Consider the following 27,977-nt stretch of genomic DNA (forward strand, 5'->3'; position numbering starts at 1 on the left):
GTCTGGAAGTAGCAGAGCTCCTCCAAGCCCAGCAGAAGAACGCAGGCCGGGCCAGCAGCATAGTTTCACAGTTTTAACAGCACGGCCAATTCAAATGACATGGTTTGGAGGTCTCATATTCCTGGTGCGGCGAGACATAAAATCAGGGAAACTGTTGTATCAGTTGGTTTCGTCGAAGTGACCGTACGTTTATGTCATTTACATGGAAATATTATTGATATCAAACCGTATTTTCCCATTATGATCCATGGTTCACGACTTAGCTAAACCCAATGGGAAAATCCCCCAGTTTTAAATGACGTTATGCAACGCACGTATTGAAATGACGACAAGCAAACAATTCTTGTGAAAAAACATGTAATAATTATCCAGCATAAAACTGTAGTGTGAAGTTACAAATCAAAGTCATTTAAAAAACAAAAAAACAAAAATTAGGGATTTTGGACTTAATCATTCACTACAAAAATATATTCTAGGCCACGTAATGCTAAAATTCCCAGCATCCTTTGTTTAGAGAGAGTACCAAAATATTTCCTTGTGAGTTTAGACTAAATAGCAGCCAAGCCCTTGTTAAAATAGACCCACTGTTCCACACACAGATACAGATCCATATACATATATATTAAAACATTTCACTACAATATCTTAAAATTACATTCCTAAATTACATTATTCATTACGGGCATAAAAACGATTTACATACAAATATTAAAAGCCCCATAAAAAGTTTGTTTTCCCTACAAAACAAAAACAAGAATGGCCGCACGATCCGGCCAACCTGATTGGATGAGTACCTGCGGCAGGTTACAGCTCGATGGAATGGGTGATACGATTGGACGGGAAAAAGTAGGCGGGCTGCAAGCGATCCAATGAAAAAGCTTGTAAGATGCCAGATTGATTCTGTCATTGTGGTAACTTAATAAACAAAACAAAAAACCCCAAAAACATGAGAACAATAAAATAATCTTCTGTGTCCGTTTATGTGCCACATCCTTTTGATTTCTCTTTTTTTTTACTTTGGGACATCCTTTTCCTTTCCCTAGAATTACACGTCGATCTGGAAGATTTAGTCTGTCATCACAATATCAAAAACTACTATCCAAAATAGGCACAAAAATTATCATTGTCATCGTGGCCTTGCTTCGCTGCATCCATGTGGATGCGTGGGTGGGGGGTGTGGGGGGTCGCGATTGGAAGGGTGGAGGGTGGGGAGTGGGAATGGGGGTCCAGCAGGACTGTGCAGCACGTGGCGAGTGATTGATGATTGATTGGTTGATTGGCAAACCAGTTCCACAGTAGAAGAGGAAACCGACAAAGGCTGGTGGTGGCGTCAGGCTGACGGGGGCATTATGGTGGAGGAGGAGGTGGTGGTGGTGGTGGTGATGGTGTTGTGGCAGTTGGAGCAGCCTGCTTCTGTTTGAACAGCCAATCATAAGGCCTGTGCTTTAAGGGACTCTATGGGTGGAGGGGTCGGTCGGCGGGTTAAAGCGTCCACTTTACAGTCCTCGTTTATGGGGGTGGCGGTACAAAGTTCAGCATGAGCGCGCGCGCACATGTGTGTGTGTGTGTGTGTGTGTGTTTATAGGGAAGGGTGGGTTGCAGTGTCTGGTCTCTAGGCACAGGCGGTGGTCCCTCCCCTGCTCCGTCCTGATTGGCCGACAGGGCTGCCCAGAGGAGTCCGTAGTCCTGGAGGGAAGACGGACCACGGCCGTCTGGGGGGTCCCTGGGGAGGGGCTGCGGGTCGCGGGTCGCTGGGTCAGTAGTGGTAGTAGAACTAGGACTAGCGGCAGGGCTAGCCGCACTAGGACTAGTTGTAGTAGTAGTATCGTTGGTCTGGAGGAACGTCAGGAGGCGGGGGCTCCGGGCGCTAGCTCAGTCTACGGGGGGAGAGGAGGGACAAACAGGACATTTGGCTTAGGAGAGTTGAACACACACATTGACCAGTGAGATTAATACCTTTATCACACACACACACACACACACACACACACACACACCCACACACACACACACACACACACACACACTAGGGCTGGGTATTGCCAGGTACCTCACAATTCAATTCAATTCGATTCTTTAGGTCTTGATTCGATTCAATATTGATCCAATTGCTTCGATATCGTTTCAATAATACGTGGAGATGACAAAAATACCTAAATATAATTTAGAATTAACCATTTCAAAATGAATTAACCATTTCATTGTGCTTTAACTAGCAAAAGGGAAAACACGATTGTCTAGTATTTTTCCAGAGCATAAAAGTAATAATCATAACATGGACAAATGTAAAAGGGCATGTACATTTAGGCATACTCGCGTCTAGATTACAATGACTGAGAATGCTTCTTTTTTTGGAAATAATTTATTTAAAAAAAAATCTGAATCGAAATTGAATCGAGAAAAATAAATTGCAGTGCATTGATGAATCGATATTTTTACCCAGCCCTAACACACACACACACACACACACACACACACACACACACACACACACACACACACACACACACACACACACACACACACACACACACACACACACACACACACACACTTTTTGTGCCTTTATGGCAGGGAAGAGAGACAGGAATGAATGGATCCTCAAACTTACGTGGGCTCTCCTTCTAGTGACTTCTGGATCTCCTGGAGGACCTCTGAGGAGACATGAGAGCATCATTGGGACTGGCTCGCTGGGCCAGTGCTCAAAGGGGCAGGCGTTCAAACGGGAGTGGGCGGGTCATGCAGGCGGGTGGTTAAACACACTCTCATGTTCATTCATACATATAGATATCTATAGCTATATCTATACATATCAGGTTCGCTACCACGGGGGACGTCATGAGCACATAAAGATGGGAGCGTACGACAATGCAGTCATGTGACAGACAGCAGCAGGGTGCGGGCATGACACAACGCTGTGGTGAGGTTCATCAACATCATCAAGTACATTCCTTCTCACGGTGCGGTACTCACGCTCATCATTCAGCAGAGCGTGTTCCATAACGCTCCTAGCAGTGCTCTCTGGAATCACACAGGCAGCAAGCACATCAGTACACACACAGGGCCACGGACAAGACACGCGCAGGCAGGTAGATCGTTAGGGGAGAGAGTGTGTGTGTGTGTGTGTGTGTGTGTGTGTGTGTGTGTGTGTGTGTGTGTGTGTGTGTGTGTGTGTGTGTGTGTGTGTGTGTGTGTGTGTGTGTGTGTGTGTGTGTGTGTGTGTGTGTGCACATAGCGCTTGATTTAAATCATGACATTTGACAATGCTTATTATTCGGCGGGACATGAACACAAGCATGGAGGGAGCAGCGGTCGGGTGGCATGTGCGTTTAATGCATGAAAGCGTCACATTTAGTAAGTTAAATGTGGATCGGTGATTGGGTGGCGCTTGGCGGTTGAACCACGTTTGTTACCTGTGTCCGCGTCGTCCCTCCTGGCGTTCCTGCAATGACAGGATGAGGAGGATGAGAACTGGAGGCCAAACAGGCGAAATAGAGTGTGTGTCTCCATCTCTCTTTGTGCCTAAGTCTTAGTGTGTACCCATTGTCGGCGGAGGCTCCGTCGGGCGCCGCTCGGCGCTTGCTGGCCGCGGTGGCGTTGGCGGGGACCTCCACCAGCGAGCGGGGCTCCACCACGTTGCGGGCCGACAGCGAGAAGCGCTCGAACTCAGAGGGCGAGATCAGGTAGAAGCCTAAGGAGAGGGACACAGGGCTCCAGGGTGAGTTCTGCACGGCTCGGGCCCAGAAGTTAAATTTCAATTAAATTGTATTTTTATAGCCCTTAATCACCATTACAGTCTCAAAGGGCTTAACAGGCCAAATGTTTATGACGCCCCTTTATGACACCCCTGAGCTTTTCTCCTAGAAATACGAAAGGGTGAGTAAACTCCTGTTTCAGCAGGAAAACTCCCTCCCAGGAGATGGAAACCCAACACAATCAGAGGCCATAAAAACAGGCAGAATGCCATTCGAAAAAAGGGGCCGGTTTGGTTTTTTATGGTAACGGCTGCAAGGCAAAACCCACTTCACACTCCCGTTGAGGTAGGACGATAGAAAACGTACCATTATGGAAAAGAGTTTTAGCCGCCGGTAGCAGACTCACTGAATTGTACAGAGAATTACCCCAAACACAATTAAGTGAAAAAATAAAACCCCAAACAGACCAGCCGTCAACTGAACAAAGACGGTTTGGGGAAGTGATTTGGGGTTAAAGGTGAAATATTATACCACCAGGCATGAGTGTGATTAGCCGTTAGAAGCCGTTTTGAAAATCTGTCTCTTCTGACATCACAAGTGGGCGTATCCCCCTAGATGAGGGCGATTTTGAAAACGGCTTTTAATGCTAATCACACTCACACCTGGTGGCATAATATGTCACCTTTAACACATCAGTGTGATCCATCCTAGGCGTCGGAAAACACGTGAGCTTTTCTCCTAGAAATACGAAGGGGTGAGTAAACCCCCTGTTTCAGCAGGAGAACTTCCTCGCCGGAGAGGGAAACCCAACCCAATCAGAGGCCATAAAGAGAGGAGTAATGCTATTAAACAAAAGGGACCCGTTGGGATTCATAGTAACAGGTGCAGGGCGTCGACAAACAGTCTGAAAAACCCACGTCACACTTGTTTGAGGCGGTGTGCGAAGCCGATAGAAAATGACCACTATGGGAAAGAGTTTCAGCCGCAGGCAGCAGACTTACTGAACACAGCACTACCCCAAACACAATTTGTTAAATAATAACAAATGTTCACAAACATGTGAAACATGTGAACCCCTAACAGACCAGCCTTCGACCGAGTGAACGCGGTTGTGGTTGTGTTGTGGGGGTTGTGGTTTGGGGTGAACACGTCCTTCAACACGACAGCAGTACAGGATGGGCGTGTGTAAGTCCTGAGTCTCACCCTGGCCGTGCTTGGTGAACACGCAGGACGCGATGCCGCTGACGTCCTCGCGCCGGATGCAGGGGTGCTGCACCTGCATCTTGACGGAGGGCAGCGACACCACGTTGAGGTCACCCTGGTTGGTCAGCACCACCAGGCCGCTCTCGCCCGCGTCGGCCGTGCGGCTGCTGCCGAACCAGGCCACGCCCACCCGCCGCACCCGCGAGCCGTCCAGCGCCGTCAGCTTCAGCTTCATCTTGGCGCTCACCTTGGGCAGCGTGAAGATCTGCAGAGAGAGAGAGAGAGAGACAGACAGACAGACAGACAGACAGACAGACAGACAGACACACACGACGGGGACAGTTAGAATTATTCTGTTTGTGTTTTGAGTTTGTGTTAGACAGTGAGAGTCTGTGCAATTAATCAAATTTTGATGGAGATTTCGATTTTTGGGTCAAATGATCTCCAAACTATGATCGAGGGGAATTTTTGATTCCCCTCGACCATTATATAAAGTATATTCATTTTATTAATTAAATATTTTCAGAACAGCTGGATACATATTTGTACATTATTTTCAATTTGAACATTTTCTAATTGAACATTTTGTTTATTTTTTTAAGGAGGAATTTCAAAGTCCTCAGATACAAAGTGTTATTTTGGAGAGAAATGCTGAATAAATGCATCATGTTTTCAAACTAAAAAGTAATCATGAAAAATCGTGATTTCAATATTGACAAAAATAAACCGTGATTATGATTCCGCTATGGTAATGAGTGAGTAAAAAAAGTGACTGAGGCCCCGTCCACACGAAGCTGAAACAGGCGAAACCGTTACGGTTTCGATCTATCCGGTTTCGGAGTATCTACGCAAAGACGGAGTCAAGCGAAACCAGGTAGATCTGTAGAAACGCTGTAGTACACATTCCAGGCCCATAAGGGGCTGCTTCTGCTACAGAAATTTTTCTTGTTGTGAGTTCTGAGACTCCGCGGGCTTAACAGTCATTGGCAAGAGGGTCGAGGGGTGGGGCGATGACGTCATGGTTTCCGGTTTCAGTCGGTTTCAGGCGTCCACACGAATCCAAAACGAAACCGGGTAGATTTGAAACCACCTCCGAGGGTGGTTTCAGAAGTTTGCGGTTTCGGTCGGCGGATTTGCCGGCTTCGTGTGGACGGAAGGCCGAACCGTACAAGACCTTTGCGGTTTCGCCATGAAATCGGCTTTGTGTGGACGGGGCCTAAGGGAGGTCTGTCCGTGGGTCTACCTTGAACTGCTCCTCGGAGACCACCAGCAGCTGGTGGGAGGCCTGCATGTCGGGGGAGCGGGCCAGGTCGTGGGCCACCTCCAGGGGCTCGGGGAGGGGGGAGCCGTGGCCGTCCAGCACCACGATGGCCACCACGGGGGCCCGGTGCATCAGCTGGATCTCCTTGGCTGGGGAGGGCCAGGGAGGGGAGGGTAAGGGTGGGGCAAAGTGGAATAACAACACGACAAAGAGGACTTTGGGTGTAGTTATGACAGTCGACCATTGTTGGATTGAATAATCAAAACAGACAATTTTGTGACGACTTTCAATGTCTTTACTACTGGTTTTTATAGTCTTGTCACGTTTAAAATCTCAATAAATCATAGAAATTGCAGTTTTACATGACCCGAGCTGTACCCATACCACACTTCGGTAAACCCTGGAGGTTTTAAATCTAGAAGTGGACAGACGGGATGTGATCTTGGGATCTTACCGGGGTGTGCGGTGATGGGTTCGTCAGCGCGGTGTTCCACCGACGGCATGCGGATCATATACGCGAACACTGAGCCGCCGTTAGTCCCCGCCCATAACGAGGCACTGTTGTGAGAACCTTAACCAGGCGAGAGAACGTAAACTAGTCAACAAAAGAAATCTCAATGATTAAAGCACCTCTGGTAGAACGAGCTTATTGCAGTCCCTCTTTATAATAGGCTTATTAGTGAGCCAGTTAAAAAGGGAAGTGATGGACACTTCTTAAAAAGTGAACTGCACACATATTTCCGCACTATATCCCATGATGCATAGCGGATCAAAATATCATTGTGATTAATCCAATGTCGGCACATAATTAGTCTCTGACAACCCTGCCTTACCTGTTCCACAAGTAGTTAACTATAAAGTTGGGCTGCTCGATTTACAAAAAAAAATATATACACATCAACAATTATTTATGAGGCATTTTTCAGCATTTCTCTCCAAAAAAAAACACTTTGTTACTGAGAACTGAGAAAATTACCCTTAAAATAAATACAAAATATTTCAAGAAAATATATAAAAATGTATATTAGTTTGAAGATCGTATTACCAAAAAAAATCGAAAACACTATCAAACTTTGATTAATAGCACAGCCCTACTATAAAGTGTTCGCTATAGAGGGAACAGGGAACGAGGGGAACATCTGGTACCGGGACTCACTGTCTGACAGGAAGGTGTCGGCGAAGTAGAGCGTCCGCACGAGGCCGGTGAAGGAGTCCTCAGAGGAGCGGGCCTCGATCTTCCTCTGGACCGGGGCCAGCTCCATCTCCGCCAGCTCTGCCTCCAGGCGGGCGTTGGCCTCCTGGAGCTAGAAGGAGCACACAGGAACGTGAGGAATACCGTACAAATACAACGCTTCAATTAAAAAGGGGACATGTTGTTCCACCAGGTTTGAGGTTGATTAGCCATTATGAAGAACGGCCTCTTCTGACATCACAAGTGGGCTTATCCACATAGATGTTTGACGGATAAATAAGCAACGTTTGCTCCAGTCCACTGGGTCGGATGGTACGGTACACTGATCTATCCAGCAAACATCTAGGTGGACACGCCCACTTGTGATGTCAGAATAGGCGGATTCCAAAACGGCTCGTAACGACTAATAACACTCACACCTGGTGGTATAATACGTCACCTTTAAGAGGCAGCACCACAAACACATTAGATAACCTAAAACGTACACATACAAACATTTGACGAATGTTTGGTGTTTGCGCTTCTCATCGCTTTACGGTCGGGTAAAAAAAACAACTAAAAACGTGAGAATCCCGCGTTTGCGTTCTGTCAAAAGCAAAGAGCCGTGAAGGTGGTGCGGCACCTTGGCGGCGTTGGTGACGTGGTGTTTCCTGAGGGACACGCGGCTGCGGCGGATCCTCCGGAAGGACTGGCGCAGGGACTTCTTGATGCTCTTCACCCGCGACAGAGGGCCCTCCATGGCCAGCTGGTCGCTGGGGTTCAGGGTGCACCTGCACGCCGCGCCCCAGGGGAAGGAGGAGCAGGGGGACACAGTCTGGGTTAGCAGGGCGAGAGGGGACTCAAATGGACACAAGATGAGAGGCACAACCACTTTTTATTATTATTAGCTTAAAAAGCAAACATACATTTTTGCTATAGAGCAACACAATCACTAGTGCTGATCGCAATCGGGATATCAGCCTGTGCGATTGTATAACTGCAATTTACTTTTTCTTTTATATTTTTCTTTTCTTTTTTATTCATTTTTTTTTTTTGTACTATTGAGAAACCTAACAAATCTGCACTGCAGAAATGATTTTATTTTGGAAAAAATATTATTTTGTAAAATATTGTTATTTTGAAAACACATTTTTTTGTTTTTGTATTTTTTATGGTAGTGTAAGTATGTATGTTTGAGTTAAGAAATAATTTTTTTTAAATATCAGTAATCTGTGTGCCCTTATATTCACCATTACAGACTGTGCCTTACATTTTAGGCTTGTATTACCTGACATTGGCGGTTCACGCTTAACTGTAGCCTAATATAAGAAGGTACTGCTTCATTCGTGCGTTGTGAACAAAATCACAGTCTCGCTCAATCGAGCGTGTTCCTCTTTGTGCTTCTCATCGTCAGAAAGGTTCCCAATATCTGCTAAATGCACCACATGGACTCTCAATTCTATTCATTTTTTTTGTAAAGCCCTTAATCACAGGTACAGTTTCAAAGGGCTTAACAGGTCATGTATGTATGACATCCCCCTCACCCTAGCCCCCCAGAGGGCAAGAGAAAACTCCCTTAATTAGCAAGGAAGAAATCTTGAGATCAAACGCAGAGTGGGAGATCTCTCCTACCAGGGATGATCAGGAGTGCGGACAAAGCACGAGACGGCCCTACACAGAAACCTTACAGCCTACGTCAGCAGAAACAGAAACACTCCTCACTTGACCAGCACAGAGTTCTTCTGCTGGTAGTCGTAGAGGCCGAAGCCGTGGCTGGTGCCGAACGCCACCATCTTCCACTCCGAGTGCAGCGTGAGGGCGGTGACCACGGCGGGCGGCTGGCACTGCACCAGGGCGAAGGGCTGGAACCCGGGAGGGAACAGCACCGGCTCCTCCCGCACGTCCAGCCGCGTGTGGCCCTGAGCGGGGGGGGAGAGGGAGGGGGAGGGTGAGGGTCGGCTTTGCAGAAATGGTGGGGATGTGGGTAAGCTAGGTAAGCTAGGTTAGCTTAGGGAGTTACTTTTATTTATTTTTTTCTGTTTTGGTTTACATAGCCGTCCGTCTGCTATGATTGAGTGAAATGCTCTGTGGGAAGATCTGATTGGAGTTGGCAGCGCCTGCCTCCGTATGAGACAGTTTTCCCTGGCTCATTTCTGACCAATCAGGGTATCTCTTCCCTGATTGGATGAGCAGGGAGGGGAATTCTTTAGGGGGAGGGGGGGGTTATATTTTCAAAATTGAGTGCCATTCGGCTCACTCTCTTTACAAGCGTACCTACAGCAGCTTTAACTTGCGTGCGTCTAGATTGGATCTGACAAAGTGGTTTGACTGTCAGGATCTATGACTATGAAATGGGACAGCTGCCCCCCCCTCCCACACCACTTTCCCAGTTTGAGGCTTACCAGAATGCTGCATGAATGTGCGCAGTCAGTCCAACTGTGGCCAAATTGTGCTCGTACAAGCAAAACACAAATTTACCAATTTCACACACGTTAAAATCCTTTCTGTTTTTCCGTCTTTAGTGTACAAGCTCTGGATATACAATTTGTGCTGTCAGACATGTCACAACATTAGGGACTCAAACTTTGCATTCATCTTTTTTTCAGTGCCCAGTTCCCAACACAGAATTACTGCGTTGATCGCCCGTATCAAGCCTTCATAACACGAGGGATTCACCGGTGTTCAGTTCCCCCACCCCGCTAGCACTGAGGACTAGGTGGGAACCAAAATTGCTGTCTGGTGGGTCACCACGGTTGCTCACCGGCCAGAGCGAGCACCCACCATAAACCCTAACCCTGATTGCAGCGACCCGGGTTCGATTCCTGCCCGTGGTCATTTGCTGCATGTCCTCCCCTCTCTCTCCCATTCCTCCCTGTCTTTCTCAAACTAACATAAAACATAAAATCTTTTAGAGATCGCGGCCTGGTGCATAGGCTCCCTTACCTTCCAGCGGAAGCCCTCCTGCCCCTGCAGTAGGTCAACGATCTTGGCCTCCACCGTCTGCTCAGCTGCCTCGTCGTTGAGCTCCAGCACCAGGATCTGGATGGATGGGGGGGGGGGGGGGGGGGGGGGGCAGAGACGCATGACGTCAGAACGCCGACCAGCACACCCCAAAAGGTCACCCACAGAGACCGTAGCAACGCACCATGGAAAGCTCAGCAACAAATACACAAAGCAAACATGCCTCATAGGTACATGTACAGTGGATCAACGGTGGATGTTTGCCTAGGGAAGGGCATCAAATAACAGCAGGGCCTTTTCCCGGTCAGGATTATTGCGCTTATCTCGCTAAGAGGGGAACCGCCACGCTTGGCTGTGCTCTTACGTCAACATCAGTTTCCGCAGGACTTCGATATGGAAAAGTTGGATCGTGACATCAGCATCTGACTGATGATGTCAATGGTCCAACTTTTCCATCGGACCGAATCAGAAGACATGCCGCCAAGGGTCAGACTTTTCTCGTGGGTTGTTGCCCGACCTTGACTCCGTCACACCCCACCGTATGAAGCGGTACTGGGCTTTGAGCTCTACTGTGTCGGGGGACCAGTGGAGGAGGAGGACCAGCGGTACCTGTCCTGCAGTGCCGGCGACGGTCAGGTAACCGCTGTATTTACACAGGTGGATCTTCTGGACGCCCAGCCGAGGGTCGTCGCTGTAGGGGTCGAAGCAGCCCACCTGGCGGGGGAGAGACACAGGAGCGCAGGACGATGAGGAAGCAGGGGGGAATAGGGGTTTCAGCTTGTGTTCGTTTTGTTATATTTAAAAATTTGACATGATTCTTTTTCAAATACTCCTGCCTACGCATCTTTATTTTAAGTAGTACGTTTAAGTAACCAGATCCAGAATTCTAGAAGCTGATCCGAGGTATTTGGGCCAACCCCAACAGGGCAATGCATTACAATAGCTGTCATCTGTTGTTTATGGTTCCGATGTATTTTTCCGTGAACGCCGCGTCGCCATTGGTCAAAAGCACGCACCTTTCTGAAGGGAGGCCACTCTCCTTCAGAGCTCTGGTTCATGTTGTCGTTGGGGTCTGCGTCGGTGTGGAAGACCCCCGCGGTGCTCAGCTTGTACATGGGGTACAGGCACACCCCCGACGCGTCCCAGAACCGCACCGTCCCGTCCTCGTGTCTTCAGAGAGGAACGCGTCCCGTCAGAGCATTCATTTTTGAACACAACACTGTCACGCAAGTGACTTGCATGATAGTTTATCATACATTTATTCATATTTAAATATAAATTATATTTTTACTATTAGTTTGAGACCAAAGACGGAAATAAAGTGTGACTCTCATACATTTCAGCACTAAGAGAGGTTCACAGAATTGAAAAGTATAAATACACATAGTTGAAGAAGTTACAGAAATAGAAAGGTCATCACCAGACGATGCCATCAAAAAGCAGAAACATCCATAACCAGTCATGACATCTGTGCACAGAAGTGTCTACAGCAGCAGAACAGCTAAACCCACCCTGTGAGGAGCAGATCCCTCTGGGGGGGGTCCTGACCCAGGTTTTGGCCCCCTGTGATGGGCCACGGCTGGAGGGAGGAGGAGAGGTGAGAGGGGTGAGGGAAATGAAAGTTTTAAGTATAATCCTGCAGTATTACCATCTGGACGACGGGAGAGCGAATGGAATGTCTGTGTTTAAGGTACCGGCATACCACGCTGATGAGCTTAAAAAGGACTGTGTGTGTGTGTGTGTGTGTGTGTGTGTGTGTGTGTGTGTGTGTGTGTGTGTGTGTGTGTGTGTGTGTGTGTGTGTGTGTGTGTGTGTGTGTGTGTGTGTGTGTGTGTGTGTGTGTGTGTGTGAGTGAGAGAGCGAGAGCGAGAGAGTGTGTGTGTGTGGAACACAAATACACTGAAATAAATACTGTACTTTTAGTACAGTAATGTTTCAATTTTTCAAAAGGATTTCCAGAGAAAATGAATGAATAAGAAAAGGAGGGGGGGGGGCACGATGCCGTGACAGCCGTGCCCCCCCAGAAGGGGAGGCGGGCGGCCTGACCTTGGGGGAGTAGTGTGTGATCTGCAGCTGGCCCGCGGCCAGCAGGCGCTCCCACAGCTTGAGGGGGATGGCGGAGACGTGGTGGGAGCAGGTGATGGCCGAGCTGTGCAGGGGCACCAGGTAGGGCGTCTGGATGACCGGCCAGCCCTCCGTCTGGAGGTCTATCACCACCAGCTCCTCCTCCACCAACACCACCAGGGCTCCGGGGTCGCCTGCACAACACACCGCCGGCCAGGGGTTCAGCAGGGTAACACCTTACGGGTGGCGTTTACATGTATTGCCGTGTGCTTTATACAAAGTATACACAATATATTGAAGTTCTTCATGGCAATGGCCCAGAATCTAAAGTATATAGAAAGTGAAATAACTGTGCTATAAATGTTGCGATGCAGACGCGCATCTTTTTAATAGCACGTGTATAAAGCAGTACTCTGTTCAGGTAGAACATAGCAGAGTGTGACAGTGCGCCTTTCATATCTCCTTCCAGAAGCGCAACTCTTCAGCTATCAACACATGAGTTTTCAGCATCGGCGGAGCTGGCGTCGGCCATGGTTTAATATGGAGGGGAGCATTGTTCACTTTGACCGTGCGCTCAAAGTGGACCGCGAGATCAACGACCTTCAAAGAATTCTACTTTGACCTCAGTGGACTGACCTCTCGGAACACAGCTTTGTTTGACAAATCTAAAGTCAATCAATGGAATCTAAACGCCAACGACGTTCTTCATTTCTAAACTTTTAACACATGTTTAATTAGTTAAAGGGGTGATATTACGCCACCAGGTGCGAGTGTGATTTGCCATTACAAACCGCTTGAAAATCTGGCTTTTCCTGTTTAGGCGACATCACAAGTGGGAGCGTCCACCTACATGTATTATTGATAGATCAGCCCACCAGCCTTACCATTGGTCTGTAGACTGTTTGCTTATCTATCCAGCATACATCTAGGTGGACACTCCCACATGTGATGTCACTGGAAAGGTAAGATTTTCAAGCGGCTTGTAGCAGCTAATCACACTCACACATGGTGGCATAATACCTTTCATCATGCGTTGACCCCTTTAAAATAGTCTTTTTTGGCGTACGCACCTGTGTGCAGCGGGCCGTCCCTGATGACGAAGTAGTCGATGATGCGGGAGGTGAAGTCCAGCGCGACGTGGGTCTTGCCGTGGATGACGCTGATGCAGTGCCTGTCCCCGTAGCTGGCCCTGGGCATGCCGCCGCTGAACAGCAGGAAGGGAGGCCTGGACACACACACACACACACACACACACACACACACACACACACACACACACACACACACACACACACACACACACACACACACACACACACACACACACACACACACACACACACACACACACACACACACACACGTTCAAGTTCAGCTCTGTTTGCAGAGGGATTAATATGTAACAAAAGAACAGGCAAACACGCCTGTTAAAAACGGTTCAAGCTTCGGTGGTGAAACAATGGCGGGATTAACGCTGACATCACCCTTGCCCAAGACGAGGCGGAGTTACACGGTCTATATGGCTTTGGTCGTTTGAGGATGTTGTTTGGGTAGGAAAGGAGTGGGAAGGGAAGTGGCTCAAGATGAAAAGGGAACTCACCCTTCTTCTGTGGGTAGCTGGACGATTTTGGAAATGGCCTTGCATGGGAAGTGGCCTTTAAGAGAAAAACAGAAATAAAATGAATTTTAGTTTGAGTTTCACTTTTACAATTGGTTTAGATTTTGCGTCTCGACCCATCGAAAAACACGTGTCAGGCAGGGAGAGGGACGCTCTCTGGAGACCTCACCGTAAGGAATGTCTGACTTCTCCTCCTCGTCCTTGGAACTCTGTCCCCCGACGGTCCAACGGCAGTAGCTGCCGTCGCTATGGGAACTGAGAATATGGCCGCCGTCCTCCGTCCACCAGGTGCTCTCCAGTTGCTACGGCGCCGAACAAGTCAAGATGAACAGTCTTAAAAATATGATGAGTATAACACGCTGGCCTGACCAGACGGCGTCACCAACCGGTGCCAACCAAAATGCCTAAGGACGCAATCGGACGGACCAACAACTAATCAGAGCAACGAATCGTGTCGCACGTCGGTGGCAGCCATCTTGGTTGTTTAAGAAAAGGCCTCGATGGCGCTTCGATAGGGCGCTCCTCTCCTCTGTACATCATCGTATCAGACCAGCCACATCAAAGGTCAGCTGCGGTTCATGTCCTAGCTAGCAGCCCATCCAGGCGGCAGGGGTACCTGCGTGGCGGGGATGTGCTGGACGGCCTGGTGCTTCTCCAGGTCCCAGACCACCATGAGGCCGCGGCCGTAGCCGATCACCACCTGGTTGGGGTCCACCGGGTTCTCCTGCAGGGTCTCCACGTGCTCCAGGTTCCTCCGACCGATGTAGTCCTCTGGTACACTGGGGGGGGGTGACAGAGTGACAAGGTGAGAGAGTGAGTGAGAGAGTGACAGATAGAGAGTGAGTGATAGAGTGAGTGAGAGATTGAGTGATAGAGTGAGTGAGAGATCGAGTGACAGAGCGACAGATAGAGAGTGAGTGATAGAGTGAGTGGCAAAGGGACAGATAGAGAGTGAGTGATAGAGGGAGTGAGAGTGAGTGACAGAGTGAGTGAGTGAGTGAGTGAGTGAGTGAGTGAGTGAGAGTGACAGAGAGAGAGTGAGAGAGAGTGAGTGATAGAGAGTGAGTGATGGAGCGAGTGATAGAGTGAGTGACAGATAAAGTGAGTGATAGAGTGAGTGACAGAGTTACAAAGTGAGAGAGTGACAGATTGAGTGATAGAGTGAGTGACAGAGTGATTGATATAGAGTGATTGATAGAGTGAGTGATAGATAGAGTGATAGATAGAGTGAGTGATAGAGTGAGTGATAGAGTGAGTGATAGAGTGAGTGATAGAGTGAGTGATAGAGTGAGTGATAGAGTGAGTGATAGAGTGAGTGATAGAGTGAGTGATAGAGTGAGTGATAGAGTGAGTGATAGAGTGAGTGAGTGATAGAGTGAGTGATAGAGTGAGTGATAGAGTGAGTGATAGAGTGAGTGATAGAGTGAGTGAGTGATAGAGTGAGTGAGTGATAGAGTGAGTGAGTGATAGAGTGAGTGATAGAGTGAGTGATAGAGTGAGTGATAGAGTGAGTGATAGAGTGAGTGATAGAGTGAGTGAGTGATAGAGTGAGTGATAGAGTGAGTGATAGATAGACTCCTTCCGGGGACCTGTATCAAGGTTGAATTGCACCTTCATTTTTTTAAGTCCCTGTGTTTTTGTTCCCGCTATCTGGAACCAGGGAAGCAAAGAGCACCGGGGAAACGTCTGACCTCTGCTAGGAGTGTTTGCAGAAACTATCACTCCTCGGTGTACACTTGACTTTATCGTTGCACCATAACGCACCCTCGTTGCCATGCGCGTGCCACGGTTTCTATAACGGAATCTGGAAAGACGGAAATTAACAGAAAGCACGCCGTGTCGCCAAAACATTCCCCCTGGTCTGCCCGAGTCTAACTATAAAGATACTGCACATGTAATTTACTTCAGCCAGGAGCACAATTTAGCTTCTTTCCGTCCTTCCTCAAACTTTCCAGGCGTCACAGTTACAGCGAGGGTTCACCGCGACTGGATGGGAGCAGCGGAAAAGGTGTGTGTGTGTGTGTGTGTGTGTCGCTCTCTTTGTCTTCGCTCAATAGGGATGGAGGAAAATCCAGGTTTGGAAAGTAGAAGCCTGCCACGTTTTTTTTGCGGCACTCCACGCATACACTGAGCAAGCAAGATTTCACCGATTCAGCTGAATTCAGCAGTACAAAAATAGCTTTGCACTAATTCAGCAAATAAAGATGATGAATTCAAAACGCCGGGGTGGGCTTTCACTTTTGTGGAGCTGCATGTTTCCACCTGGGTGTTTACACAACAAAGTATAGGGAGCAAACAGACGTTCATCCGTCAGATCAGTTGAGATCATTCGGTGTGTACACATACACAAACAACCCTCAACACACTTTCCTTCTGTACCCACCTGTTGGCCACCTGGTCCAGGCTGATGTTCCTCTCCTCCAGCTCCCGGAAGCCAGGGACCTCCACCACGAAGACGTGCCCTCCCTCCGTCCCCAGCAGCAGCAGCTCTCCTGAGGAGTGGGCCAGCACCGACGTTACCCTGGTGACGCTGGGGGGAGCCCTGAAACAGGAAGGGGGCAGAGAGACGAAAATCAATAGAAAACAAATTTTGGGGGTTTTCTCTTTGAGTTATTTTTACCCATATTTAACCGAGGAAGAGCCCCACTTAGTTTAAAAACGTCTTCTACAATGGTGTCCTGGCCAAGATGGGCGGCAGCGCAACGGTTTCAGATTGACAGCATGGGACGAATTGCAGACAATAAAAGTTACAAACCACAACATTGAGAAATGCAATTTAAATCAGGTCGAGGTTCACAACAGTGAACAGTCTGACGTGCCTGCCTCCAAAGCCCACAGGCAGGATTAAAAAGCCCCCGATGGGAGCAGCCCCCCACGAGCCGACAGGCCAGATGAACAGAAGCATCTTTCTTTTCTGCAATGTTGCAGCCTAGCAATCGGAGAGGTTGTGGTGAACGACATCGTACCCTGGAGGTCCGGTCAGCGTGAAGCGTCCGATCTCCAGCAGCTCAGACACGCCCTTGTGCGCCCTCAGGGTCCACATGTGAAGGCTGTTGTCATCCAGCAAGGTCACCAGCTCCAGCTGTGTGTTGAGACACGCACATGGGGTCGGGTTAGGGTAAACTACAACATACACCAGACACACCACGTACACACACACACACAGTGGATCCGCACATTCCCTAGCATTGCCATTAGAAGACTCGGGATGTAACGGTATAGACATCAGTTGTCCATCAATTCACACTCTTTTCCATCCCCCGAGTGGCCTTAATCACCCGACGGCCATTTTGGTTCCAAACGCTAGCCGGTGGCTCACCTGGAAGGGGAGGAAGTGGACCCGTGTGACCACGGCGTTCTCGTCGTGCAGGCCCATGAACTCCACGCCTGGGGCTCCGTAGCTGAACCGCCGTCAAGGAAGTGGCGGGAGTAAGGTGGTGGTAGGGGGGGGTCCACGGGTCATATGAAGTGTAACACCGTTGCAGGCGAGAGTACACCCCAGCATGCACAATACTCGCCTCGCACATGTTTTCATTACAACTCTGCTGGTGCTTCTCACAGAAGCCGGGCAGGAGTTGGAAGAATGTTCATGTTTAATTGCTTGTCTTACAGATACATACATATATACACACACACACACACACTAATTGGTTAACCTGAGTGTTTGGTTTTACCACCAAGTCATCGTGGGCTTCGGAGAGGACAAGGAGGCCTGTTGTGGGGACTGAGCCTGGGGCTGCCAGTGACAGCTGCTAATGCTGCTCAGTGCCACAGCCTTTGGTGTCGTTTAGGTCGGGACAATCTCCTTTGTTGTGTGAGTGGATTATCCCACAGGAGGGAAGGCACAGGGGTTATCACAACTCTGTGTCTGTGTGTGCTCGGGTGCGTGTATGTGTGTGTCCGAGTCCATGTGAATGGGCAGAAGGCACTTACTGGCTATGCCGCACTTTCACAAAGCATAATTATGTGAAAGGCTATGAAAACACACACACACACACACAAACACACACACACACACACACAAACCGTCATGCCCATTCACAGTCACGCCCCCACACACACACACACACCTTTGTGTGGGTGTGTTAGTGTCTGTGCGCCTGTTATGCAACATCGTGGGAAAACAGAATACCTTTCCCAGGTGGCTGCTTGAGCGGCACACAAGGTGTTAAGAGTCAGAGCCAGTGCACCGGCAGGTTCCAACACGACTAGAGCATCGTCTCAAAAAAGAAATCAAATAAAGTTGCACCTCGCTCTAACTGCACCAACCACACAGATGACACACACAGACTGAGACTTGACTACGCAGCACGACGAAGGAACAGGAGAGAAATGCAAATGCACACCCACCCCCACCCACACACACACACACACACACACACACACACACACACACACACACACACACACATACACACACCCACGGTAGGATACAGTTTGATGGCTCCGGAGCGAGTCCCGATGGCCAGGAGCTGCAGCGAGGGGCTGTAGCCCAGAGCGCTGGGCTGGTGGGGGAAGCCATGCTCCACTATCTGAGAGAGGGAGACGCCGAGGAGGGAGAGACACGTGGAGGAAGGGGGAGAGAGAGAGACATGTGGAGGAAGGGGGAGAGAGAGAGACATGTGGAGGAAGGGGGAGAGAGAGAGAGACATGTGGAGGAAGGGGGAGAGAGAGAGACATGTGGAGGAAGGGGGAGAGAGAGAGACACGTGGAGGAAGGGGGAGAGAGAGAGAGACATGTGGAGGAAGGGGGAGAGAGAGAGACATGTGGAGGAAGGGGGAGAGAGAGAGAGACATGTGGAGGAAGGGGGAGAGAGAGACACGTGGAGGTAGGGGGAGAGAGAGACACGTGGAGGTAGGGGGAGAGAGAGACATGTGGAAGGAGAGAGAGGGTGAGACAGGGAAGGAGGGAGAGGGAGAGACAGGGAAGGAGGGAGAGACGCGTGGAAGAAGGGGGAGAGAGACATGTGGAAGGGGAGAGAGACGTGGGGTGAGGAGAGGGAGAGAGGGAGAGAGACACGTGGAAGGGTAGAGAGACGTGGGGTGAGGAGGGGGAGGGAGAGATGTGGGGTGAGGAGAGGGAGGGAGAGACGTGAGGAGAGGGAGGGAGAAGAGGGAGAGAGACGTGGGGTGAGGAGAGGGAGGGAGAGACGTGAGGAGAGGGAGGGAGAAGAGGGGTGAGGAGAGGGAGAGAGACGTGTGGAAGGGAGAGAGTGGAAGGAGAGGGGGGAGAAAGAGAAAGAAAGAACAGAGTAGAAAGGAGGAGATGATAACAGCAAAGATAGGAATGGAGATGGGAGCAGAGCAAGAGAAGAATGAGGAGGAGGTAGTGATGGTTAGATAAGCGTAAAAAACCAACACTCGCTGCTGCAGAACTACTCTACGCTACGGAGGAAGTTACTGTACATATATGTACACGACTAACTACGGCTGTTTCAGCTGGTTATACTGAAACACAAAATATGAGCCAGAAGGAAAAAGAAACTGGTCTACCCAATTCCTGAATGAATAATCATCCAGAATTGAAAATGTGCCACGTCCTGACGGATACACAGCGGCCAACGGCTAGCAGTTGGCCGTGGTTAGTAGCACCACCTGCCACTGGCTCATTAATGTGATTACAGGGTGATCCGATTCTGAGACCTCTTATCTCGCTGATTGGCAACGTAAATTCCTGTTGTCAGGGATATGAGAATGGTTGCGTGCAGACGATCAGAGCCAACATGAACGGCAAAAAAACGGAATAAACTCAAATGAATGAATATAAAAACGGGACTGACTAAAATACATAACAGAAAAACTCAATTTCATCCATTACCACAATTATAAACTAGCCATTACCTGGAAATAACTTGCTTTCCACACAACGTGAGGTAAGTTACAGAATGCCTTGGAAAATGCCTTGTAAATGTAATGTTATCGAAGAACGCAAAAGTAGTGAAGAAAGTTCTGATACATCTTCTAATCCTCAACATCAAACTCGACCCAGGGGCCTCACTACACTCAAACCCAGGGCCTAGCTACAGTCAACCCAGGGGCCTAAGTACACTCATCCCAGGGGCCTCACTTCACTCAAACCCAGGGCCTAACTACAGTCAACTCATCCCAGGGGGCCAGGGGCCTCACTTCACTCAACCCAGGGGCCTCACTTCACTCAACCCAGGGGCCTCACTTCACTACAGGGCCCCGGTCCCCCCTCTCCTCACCTTGTTGAACTGGTAGAGGTCCTGCTTCAGCCGGTCCCTCTGGCTCTCCTGCCCGTGTCGCCTGAAGCGCTTCATCCTCGCCGCCACCAGAGGCCCCGGAGCCTGGGAGCGGGAGCACCACTACACCCTGCAACCAGCCCCAGGGAGAGGGGGGGGGGAGGGGGAGAAAGGGAGAAAAATAGTTTATTTTTATGATGATGGCGGCTGAAAAACAAACCTTTCCCACAAGGGGGTTTCGGATTGGTTTGGCTCGCTGGTGAACACGATAAATAATGAATTGCATTTATAACATGGCTTTTGAAGGCACTCGGAGTGCTTCACATGGTGAGTGAGCGTGCGAGTGGGAGGGAGGGGATGTCACACCTCCTCGCCGTCGCTGTGTGTAGCACTGTTTGGGCGACGCAAGGCAGCAGCCGGTGTGCACCAACATCCTCACCACACACACACACACACACCCCCCGGAAAAAATATATTCAAACCCGAAAGGAGCCCTCTACCAATGCGTCTTGAATCCTGCTCCGTGTTTCATCTCCTCTTTATATCGTCTCTTAAAAGGTAATAATGAACCCGGGAAGAAGGGGTCAGGGGGAGGGGAGGGGGCGGAGACTTAAGGAGCTGGCCAATGAAACGCAGAGTTCAAAAGGACCACAGAGCGTGAAGGAGTTTATAAGAAAAAAAAAAAAAGAACGTCATCTCCACATCAAAGTGGGAAGGCGCGACAAAGCCTTAGGTCTCAGGTAGATTACGACGTGGCCGTCGGTGTAGCCGGTGTTTGTGTGCGTGTCAAGATGCTGGATGGGATGTTGAGCTTGACAACTCAACTAGAATCTGGCTGAGATGTGCATGGTTCTTCGAAGACAACTGGGGTCAGAGGTCGATAGGGGCCCAACAAGGGTGTGGCGGGGAGGCCATTGTTCACACACACACACACACACACACACACACACACACACACACACACACACACACACACACACACACACACACACACACACACACACACACACACACACACACACACACACACACACACACACACACATTCTATAGAAGCCACTCCAGTGTGTTGGAGAAGGGAAGAAAGGGCTTCAAAGAAAAGAGAAACTGAGTTCCTTGCATTCTTGTGTCGATCAATAAACCTGGAGGAATTCCACCAAAAAAGCAGCCATATTGTTACCCTTATGGGGGGGGGACCCCCTCCCCCATGTTCATGCTAAGCTACAAAACAGAGCTGAAAAAATATATACTATAAGAAAATTCACAGAAGAATCACTATTCTTATCTTCTTCGTTTATGAATTGAATCACAACTAAATTTTCTTTTTTTAAAGTTATTAAAAAATATATATTTTCACTTTTGTTTTGGATATTCCTTTGGGTGTTTCAATTACTGCAATCAGTTGGTTTATCCTTTTTTAATATAGAAAAATCCTCTTATACACACAGTTTACTCTGCTTCCCACACTGCATCTCAGCGCACAGTGGACTTGAATAGATCCTGAAATCAGAACCCCTATGTACTGAATTTGTTATCCGAATACCGAAAGGCTCCCTCAACACACTGGCCGTCCTTTAGAGAGAGCAGCCCCTGTCCTGCTTGCAGATAGCTGACTGAGGAGAGGTAAAACGACCCAAACCAAAGAGAGCCTCACCTGTTGTAAAATAGAGCCTTGTCGACCCTGCATAATGCAGTGTAAACCAGAGGGTTGAATCATATAGGTCTGTAGACATCGCCTTGCTCAAGTCCAACAGTATTCCAACTGTTAAAATACAAACTAGACTTCACTTGAATATACAACCAGCCCGCCAGTCAAATCCTTATCACAAAATCTACAGAAATATTCAACATTTCATATCAGTCTGCACTCCTCCAGCTCCCTCCTCCCCCCCCCCCTCCTCCCTCCCACCCTCCCTCCTCCCACCCTCTCCTCCTCCCACCCTCTCCTCCTCCCGCCCTCCCACCCTCTCCAAGTGACACAAAAGAATGTCCACGTTGAGAAAACAAACAACCAAGAAGGAAAAGTATGTCTGGGGTTTGGCTCCAATCTAAATACACCAGGGATCTCCAGAACCATATCTGGGGTGAGTATGGAGCGGAGGAGGGGGTAGAATAATAATAATCATGGTCTACAGCCAGACCTGTAGGCCATTAGTCACAAGTCTGTGACCCGATCCAGCACAATGACTCAAGTTCCCCCCCCCCCCCCCCCCCAACAATGGCAGCCCGGTCAGTCGGGGCCAACAGGAGACATGGTTCTGCTTTATCCCTGTACTGCATCACTTGGTTCCTTCAGCCTCTTGCTCACCCTGCATCCTTTGGTTCCTCGTCCACACACTCTTCCCAAAAACACTTCCTCACTCACAATAGAGAAATATCAAAAACGTTGTGTCTGAACTGCTGTGGTTGTTTGACCGCATTACAGCGCTGGTTCTGCGTCGACTGTGGGTTTGTCAAACCCCAAAACATGTTGGGAATGCTAGACAGAGCTCATAACATTGAGCTGGGTTACATGGCACCACTCATCATTCGAAGCCGAGATCTTGCTTCATCGCACAGTGCAGGTTTCAGTGCAAGATTTAAGTTCCCCCAGCCTGCACTGATGGAGTCATTGTGGTAAACTCTCTGCTGCGGTGTCTCTGTGATCAACTCGCGTGGCGTTGACTATATGTACATACGTAATTAGTCACCAGTGAGACTGTTGATGATGAGCAAAGTGTCTGGAATGACGGATGTCAAGACGCAAGCAGTGAATGGATGTGAACAGAATTCACAAGAAGGAAATAGTTTGGGGACGATCGTGATAATTAGCAGAAGTTAATAATGCGTCAATAAGTTCACAGTAAATAGCTAACCGTGCGGCCTCAGTTCATTTTGGAAGGCTTGGAAATACAACGTACATTAACGAGTCAGTTATTACCCTTGAGACCATAATGCTTCTTCTAGAGCCCTGAATAAACTGGGTGCAAGTCAAGAAGCTCAAAGCTATTGCCAACAATGGAAAGTCACACACACACACAACCACACTTTTATTAATTCACCAGAGACCCACAGTGAATTACCCCCCTGCATTTCAAAGACTTTAATTGTGGGCTTTCGTATCACTTGACAGACATTCGGTGTGAAGCTCAACAGGTCTTTCAATGTACTTAGCAAGGGACTACCCGCTAGTTACCCATGGCCTCTGCTCCAAGTCCCAGAGTAGATCGCAATTAGTGTGACCAAGGGTAATATTTAACACCGTCAGCTGTGTTCCAACTGACAGCACCCACCCACCCACCCACCCACTTCAGCCTCACCACCTATTATTGGTGTTCCATGCAGCGGGTTGCTTGGATGAGCGAGGCAGACTTGTAGTCCATATTAAGAACATGCGAATAGTGTTAACAATATATGCATCACCTGACGTGTATACTGTGGTTTTCGAACAAAAAGGTCAACTCAATGTCATGCACATCAACACGGTATTGTACTTCAGAGAGGAATACTGAATCCATGAGTAATGACATGTGTGGAGGTCTTGTGGGTGGTGGACTAATGTCACCTTGGTCTGACAGACCGAAGGAGCAGTGCTGCTCACCGGCTGGCCAGACATTATTTCAACAATTTACTTCTGTTGGCCCCGAAATAGCACAGTTTCACAGCAAAACATTGGCGCAGGAAAGCTATCGGCATCTCATCGTTACGTTTGAGTCATGTTCGAGAAACGAGTTTGCGTTTGCACTTTATTTCAAACTACAGCTTTGAGAAAATTAAAATATATTAAAATATTGCAGAACCTCAGAAAACCAGCTTTCAGCTGCGTTGCCATCCAATTTAATATTTATGTAACCCGTATAACAAGCTGTGGTAAAAGAAAAAGGAAGACCTGTTAAAGATTAACATTAAACAAGATATGCTGGGCAGGCCATCGTGGCACACAGTATTCTTTCGCAGCACATATTTGCTCAGCCGGCATGATGTCACCAGCGATGTCCCCAACAAGACTACCGTATGTTTAAGTAGGTGTTGTGTTGTGTGTTTGCGGCCTCCTTCTCAACACAACACTAGGTCCGGACTCCCACATCAGTCCCAGCTTCAGGTGGACCTTGCCCAACACACACTCCTACAGTGAGTATAGATTTTTCCTTTCCTGGAATATCCGATGACCGAATAGTAGCAACGACCCCAGTGTGGCAAGCGAGGTAGTGTGACAAAGGCTTCCTGTGTGAGCCACCCTGCATACAGGCTTATTGAACCAATGTCAAACGTCTTTATCTGAGGCAGAGATATTTACCTGTGACGAGAAGCGGGCCTCATACAAGAGCCCTTATCGTCTGCGAGCTCAATCTAAAATCACTAAATCACACTTAAACACACATTCCTTCCTGGCCTTCCAACCCGCGTTTCTTTCCCAACTTTATTATTTAACCTTCGAAAACGGTTCCGACGCCTCTGGCGAATCCCAACGTGGTGATTTCCATTCTTCCCCAATCCAGGATGATGTCATCCGATTCCCAGCATATCAACTGATCCATCCGAGGGGAGAAAGGACTTTAATGAAAAAGAAGAGACTGAATACGCAACGGCCGTGATGAACATGCCTGCACAAGGAGGAGGAAACGCACGCTGCTTGGCTGAGAGGGGGCTCTTCGGTGTCTAAAACAGCATAGCTAGCATACTCCCCCTGACTGACAGAATGTGTTGCTTGAAAATGCCTGGCATCCAAAATATTGTAATTGTGGCATTACACAACAGGCAGCTATGTCAGCACTTGCCAAACTCAAGGAAGAGAGCCTGAATAATAGACTGCCCCGCCCATAACAAAAGCTGGCGTCGGTGTTCATCAGAAACCAGCCTTCCTGCGACTCATGTCAAAAACTGTACTGGTGCCAAATAAAAAAATAAAAAACACAGAAAGAACCCACTAGTCACATGAACCTGTTACACAGCTTCATTAGACACTACAGCCTAGGGCCGGGCCATAACCTGGTGTACACTCTAGCACATCCGTCATACATTAGGAATATCTGGTTTGTGATATTGTTATTCCCCACGATGCTTATGACATAAGGGCTAACTTCGACGATGTGTATCCCTGACTCCCGAGAGTGTCTTCCGAACCCAATCAGGCTTGAAAGAAGCGATGCAATGCTGAAAGGTGATCATCTGTCTTATAAACAATTCCGTAACATTCCTTGATGCATGGGAATACAAACGGACATTCCCTGACCCCCCCCCCCCACTCCCACAGCTTGCCGTACACTCTGGTTATTCTTGGCAAGCGAGCCCAGTGCCCATTGCTCACTCTGGACATCAGACGATGGTCGAGTGGTCATATCAGTGCACTCTTGGAAACAGTTTGAGAGGGGATCTCTGTATTCTTGGAGTGTGACGTTGACACTGGACACCCTGGCATGTGGTTCTTTAACTGTTATGTTGTGCCTTTCAGACAACAGTCATTATACACAACAACATGCCAGATCATTTTTCCTTCCTACAAGAACGCAACCACAGAGAGAAGGTCAGTGAGGGAGGGCCCCTTGTCTTTGCTTATGGGAGGGCAATAGCTATAGAGATGCACCCTCCTGCACTGTCCCTGAACACAACAGAAACAAGATCTTGTCGATGCAGGGTGGGGCCAACAGGATGCCCCACGACCCCACTGCACTTTTAAAAACGCCCCCCCCCCCACCTCTTTCCTGTAATCAGAACTAGGGACAGAGAGAGATATGGGAGAGAGGATTTGGGTGGGTGTTTGTCATGAGCCAAAACTGAACGGCAGTTATTTACTAAAGGCGTCATTGACATTATTTTACTGACTAGCCTGCAATAACTGCTCATAAAATACAGCACTGACAACAATCTGCCTTTGTCTTTGGCAATAAATAAACATGACCAATAACATCTAAACGATGAATGAAAACTTTTCATTCAAGAGCCATTATAGTATGTCGTTGTTGACCTGTATTTTCTTCAGCTAGGTGGGAAATCTACTTCCTGCACAGCATCATCACTTAACAGCCAAGTATCTTTCTGATTCATCATGTCATCCACATTGTTATAATGCCAAAGAGAAAACACGTTGCACAGATTTCTTCATGAAAGGCTGGCCATCAGGCGGTTCATTGTTATTTGAAAACAGAGCAACGCCTCTCAGACACGTCGACCTGGCCAGGTAGGTAGGTGGGTGGGATTTGTGTATACAAAAACTAAAAAAACTAAAAACAGTAATATATGTGGCTTGGGAATGAAAAACAAAAAGAAAATCCAGTGAACAGCACTAACCCAGTGTTTACAAAGTGGAGTCCCACTTTACCATAACTTCAGAAACTAATAATATACATCAGTCATCATTGGTATATTGGTCAGGCGAGCAGCCAAGTTGTTGTCTTCGACCTTACCCAACACCTGGGAGCAGCGCCTGTTTTGCCTTCATAATAGTTTCAGGTATACCATGCAGGAGAAACTCTTTGAGAACAAAGGGGTTTTGTTGGGCGAGCCTTGGCTTGGTGCAGGTGGGAACTCACACGAAACACTGTCCTCCACCAGTAACCTGCTTACAGGACCAAAGGCTTTTGTTATGTAGAGATGCATTAGGTGGCTGAGAACTGCGCACGTTCTGAGTCGTTAAACTAAAAAAAATAGGTTTGGGTTTTTGACATGGGGTATTTGCACTGGTCATGACAGCTCGTTTAGCTGTGCTGTCAACGAGTAGCAGCAGCAGCAGGTATCCATGGACATGTCGAACTGAGCTCTGTGGCATGGATCTGTAACGCTTCATCACACATCAAGTAGGGGGGCTAGGTGCGATTGCTGTCATTTGGCTCTAAATCCCCCCTCAAAGTTGACAAACCGGTATAACCATATCGACTGCAACACAAGACTCACGCCCCTACCCCAAACACACAATTACTCACGGGCAGTTGGCTCAAAAGCCGTGCACTACAAACGAGGTGGAGACACACCTTGACAAACTGTGGCGTCCCTTATCAAAGTTAAACGAGTACATCATTTGTTTTCCCCGTGACAAAACATTGAGACATACATAAAAAAAAAATGCACACGCTTAGGTAGGGAGTGGAGCTTGTGGGTGATTTTTTTCAACTTATACACCCTATTGACCGTTTCTGTATCGCTTTCCAGCCTGGAACGCAGGGTTGAATCACCTCAAGTATCAATGAATGGGTCATGCATGTTCTGCCTTAACGTAGCCATGTAGAAGAGCTAAAGCTAAGCTAATTAATGTTTGCCTGTGTTGAGTTGTGAGTTGATTGACACACTAGCCGGGCTAGCTAACGTCTAGCTAATAGTACCGTCCAACTAGAGAGCACGTTAACACACTGGGTCGGACCGTGTTGTGGTCCTACGCGGTGGTTCCGGACCCTACGGCTGGACGGACTGCTGGGGACCCGGCTCGCCAGGAGAAGACACCTGTGGGCGGCGGTCCTCCGTACCGTGAAGGTGTAACGACGGGCCCTCCTTCTCAAACTCACCTGACTCGAATCGCTCGTCTCTCAGCCAATGTCCAACGTTTAGAGTCGCTGGTTAAAATTCCCCAGGGTTGATGCTCAATGTTTGTGAGGCTCGCAAAGCTCCGCTTATCCAACCGGAGTGGAAATGACTTGAGCAGGGAATAACCGCGCTTTACTGTATCTTGCCGCAATAATTTCACATGAAATATAGTTTCTTTGCCGGTTTAAAACTTCTGTACGGATCCTAATCTTTCTGTTTGTTTCACTGCGGCAGCCTCGATGTTTCCTGATCGGCGCGTCCAGGGCTAGGCTAAACTTGACTGTCTTGCTAACTCCTCCCTTAAGCCC

The 27,977-nt window shown here is 48.4% G+C and overlaps 1 protein-coding gene across 2 annotated transcripts; it reads right to left on the minus strand.

Moving 5' to 3' along the window:
* Window positions 1–2: 2 nt before the first annotated feature.
* On the minus strand, window positions 3–27,970 carry llgl2 (LLGL scribble cell polarity complex component 2). Of its 2 annotated transcripts, XM_056576749.1 has the most exons (26): window positions 27,651–27,970; window positions 20,179–20,305; window positions 18,408–18,505; window positions 17,293–17,374; window positions 16,940–17,055; window positions 16,357–16,515; window positions 14,590–14,752; window positions 14,143–14,275; window positions 13,956–14,010; window positions 13,426–13,580; window positions 12,338–12,549; window positions 11,803–11,870; window positions 11,308–11,461; window positions 10,901–11,005; window positions 10,274–10,369; window positions 9,053–9,249; window positions 7,974–8,121; window positions 7,316–7,463; window positions 6,614–6,730; window positions 6,142–6,308; window positions 4,899–5,163; window positions 3,541–3,691; window positions 3,414–3,442; window positions 2,974–3,021; window positions 2,612–2,654; window positions 3–1,877 (listed from the first exon to the last, which is right to left on the minus strand). In XM_056576749.1, exons 2-26 carry the CDS (start codon window positions 20,251–20,253, stop codon window positions 1,868–1,870), a joined length of 2,994 nt encoding a protein of 997 aa, XP_056432724.1. In that variant the 5' UTR covers window positions 20,254–20,305; window positions 27,651–27,970; the 3' UTR covers window positions 3–1,867. The 2 variants fall into 2 exon arrangements, with proteins under 2 accessions (XP_056432724.1, XP_056432725.1); XM_056576750.1 differs by lacking the exon at window positions 2,974–3,021 and having other exon boundaries at window positions 27,651–27,969.
* Between the last annotated feature and the right edge of the window lie 7 nt (window positions 27,971–27,977).

This window comes from Gadus chalcogrammus, chromosome 18 (assembly GCF_026213295.1).
Source record: "Gadus chalcogrammus isolate NIFS_2021 chromosome 18, NIFS_Gcha_1.0, whole genome shotgun sequence".
Taxonomy (NCBI): domain Eukaryota; kingdom Metazoa; phylum Chordata; class Actinopteri; order Gadiformes; family Gadidae; genus Gadus; species Gadus chalcogrammus.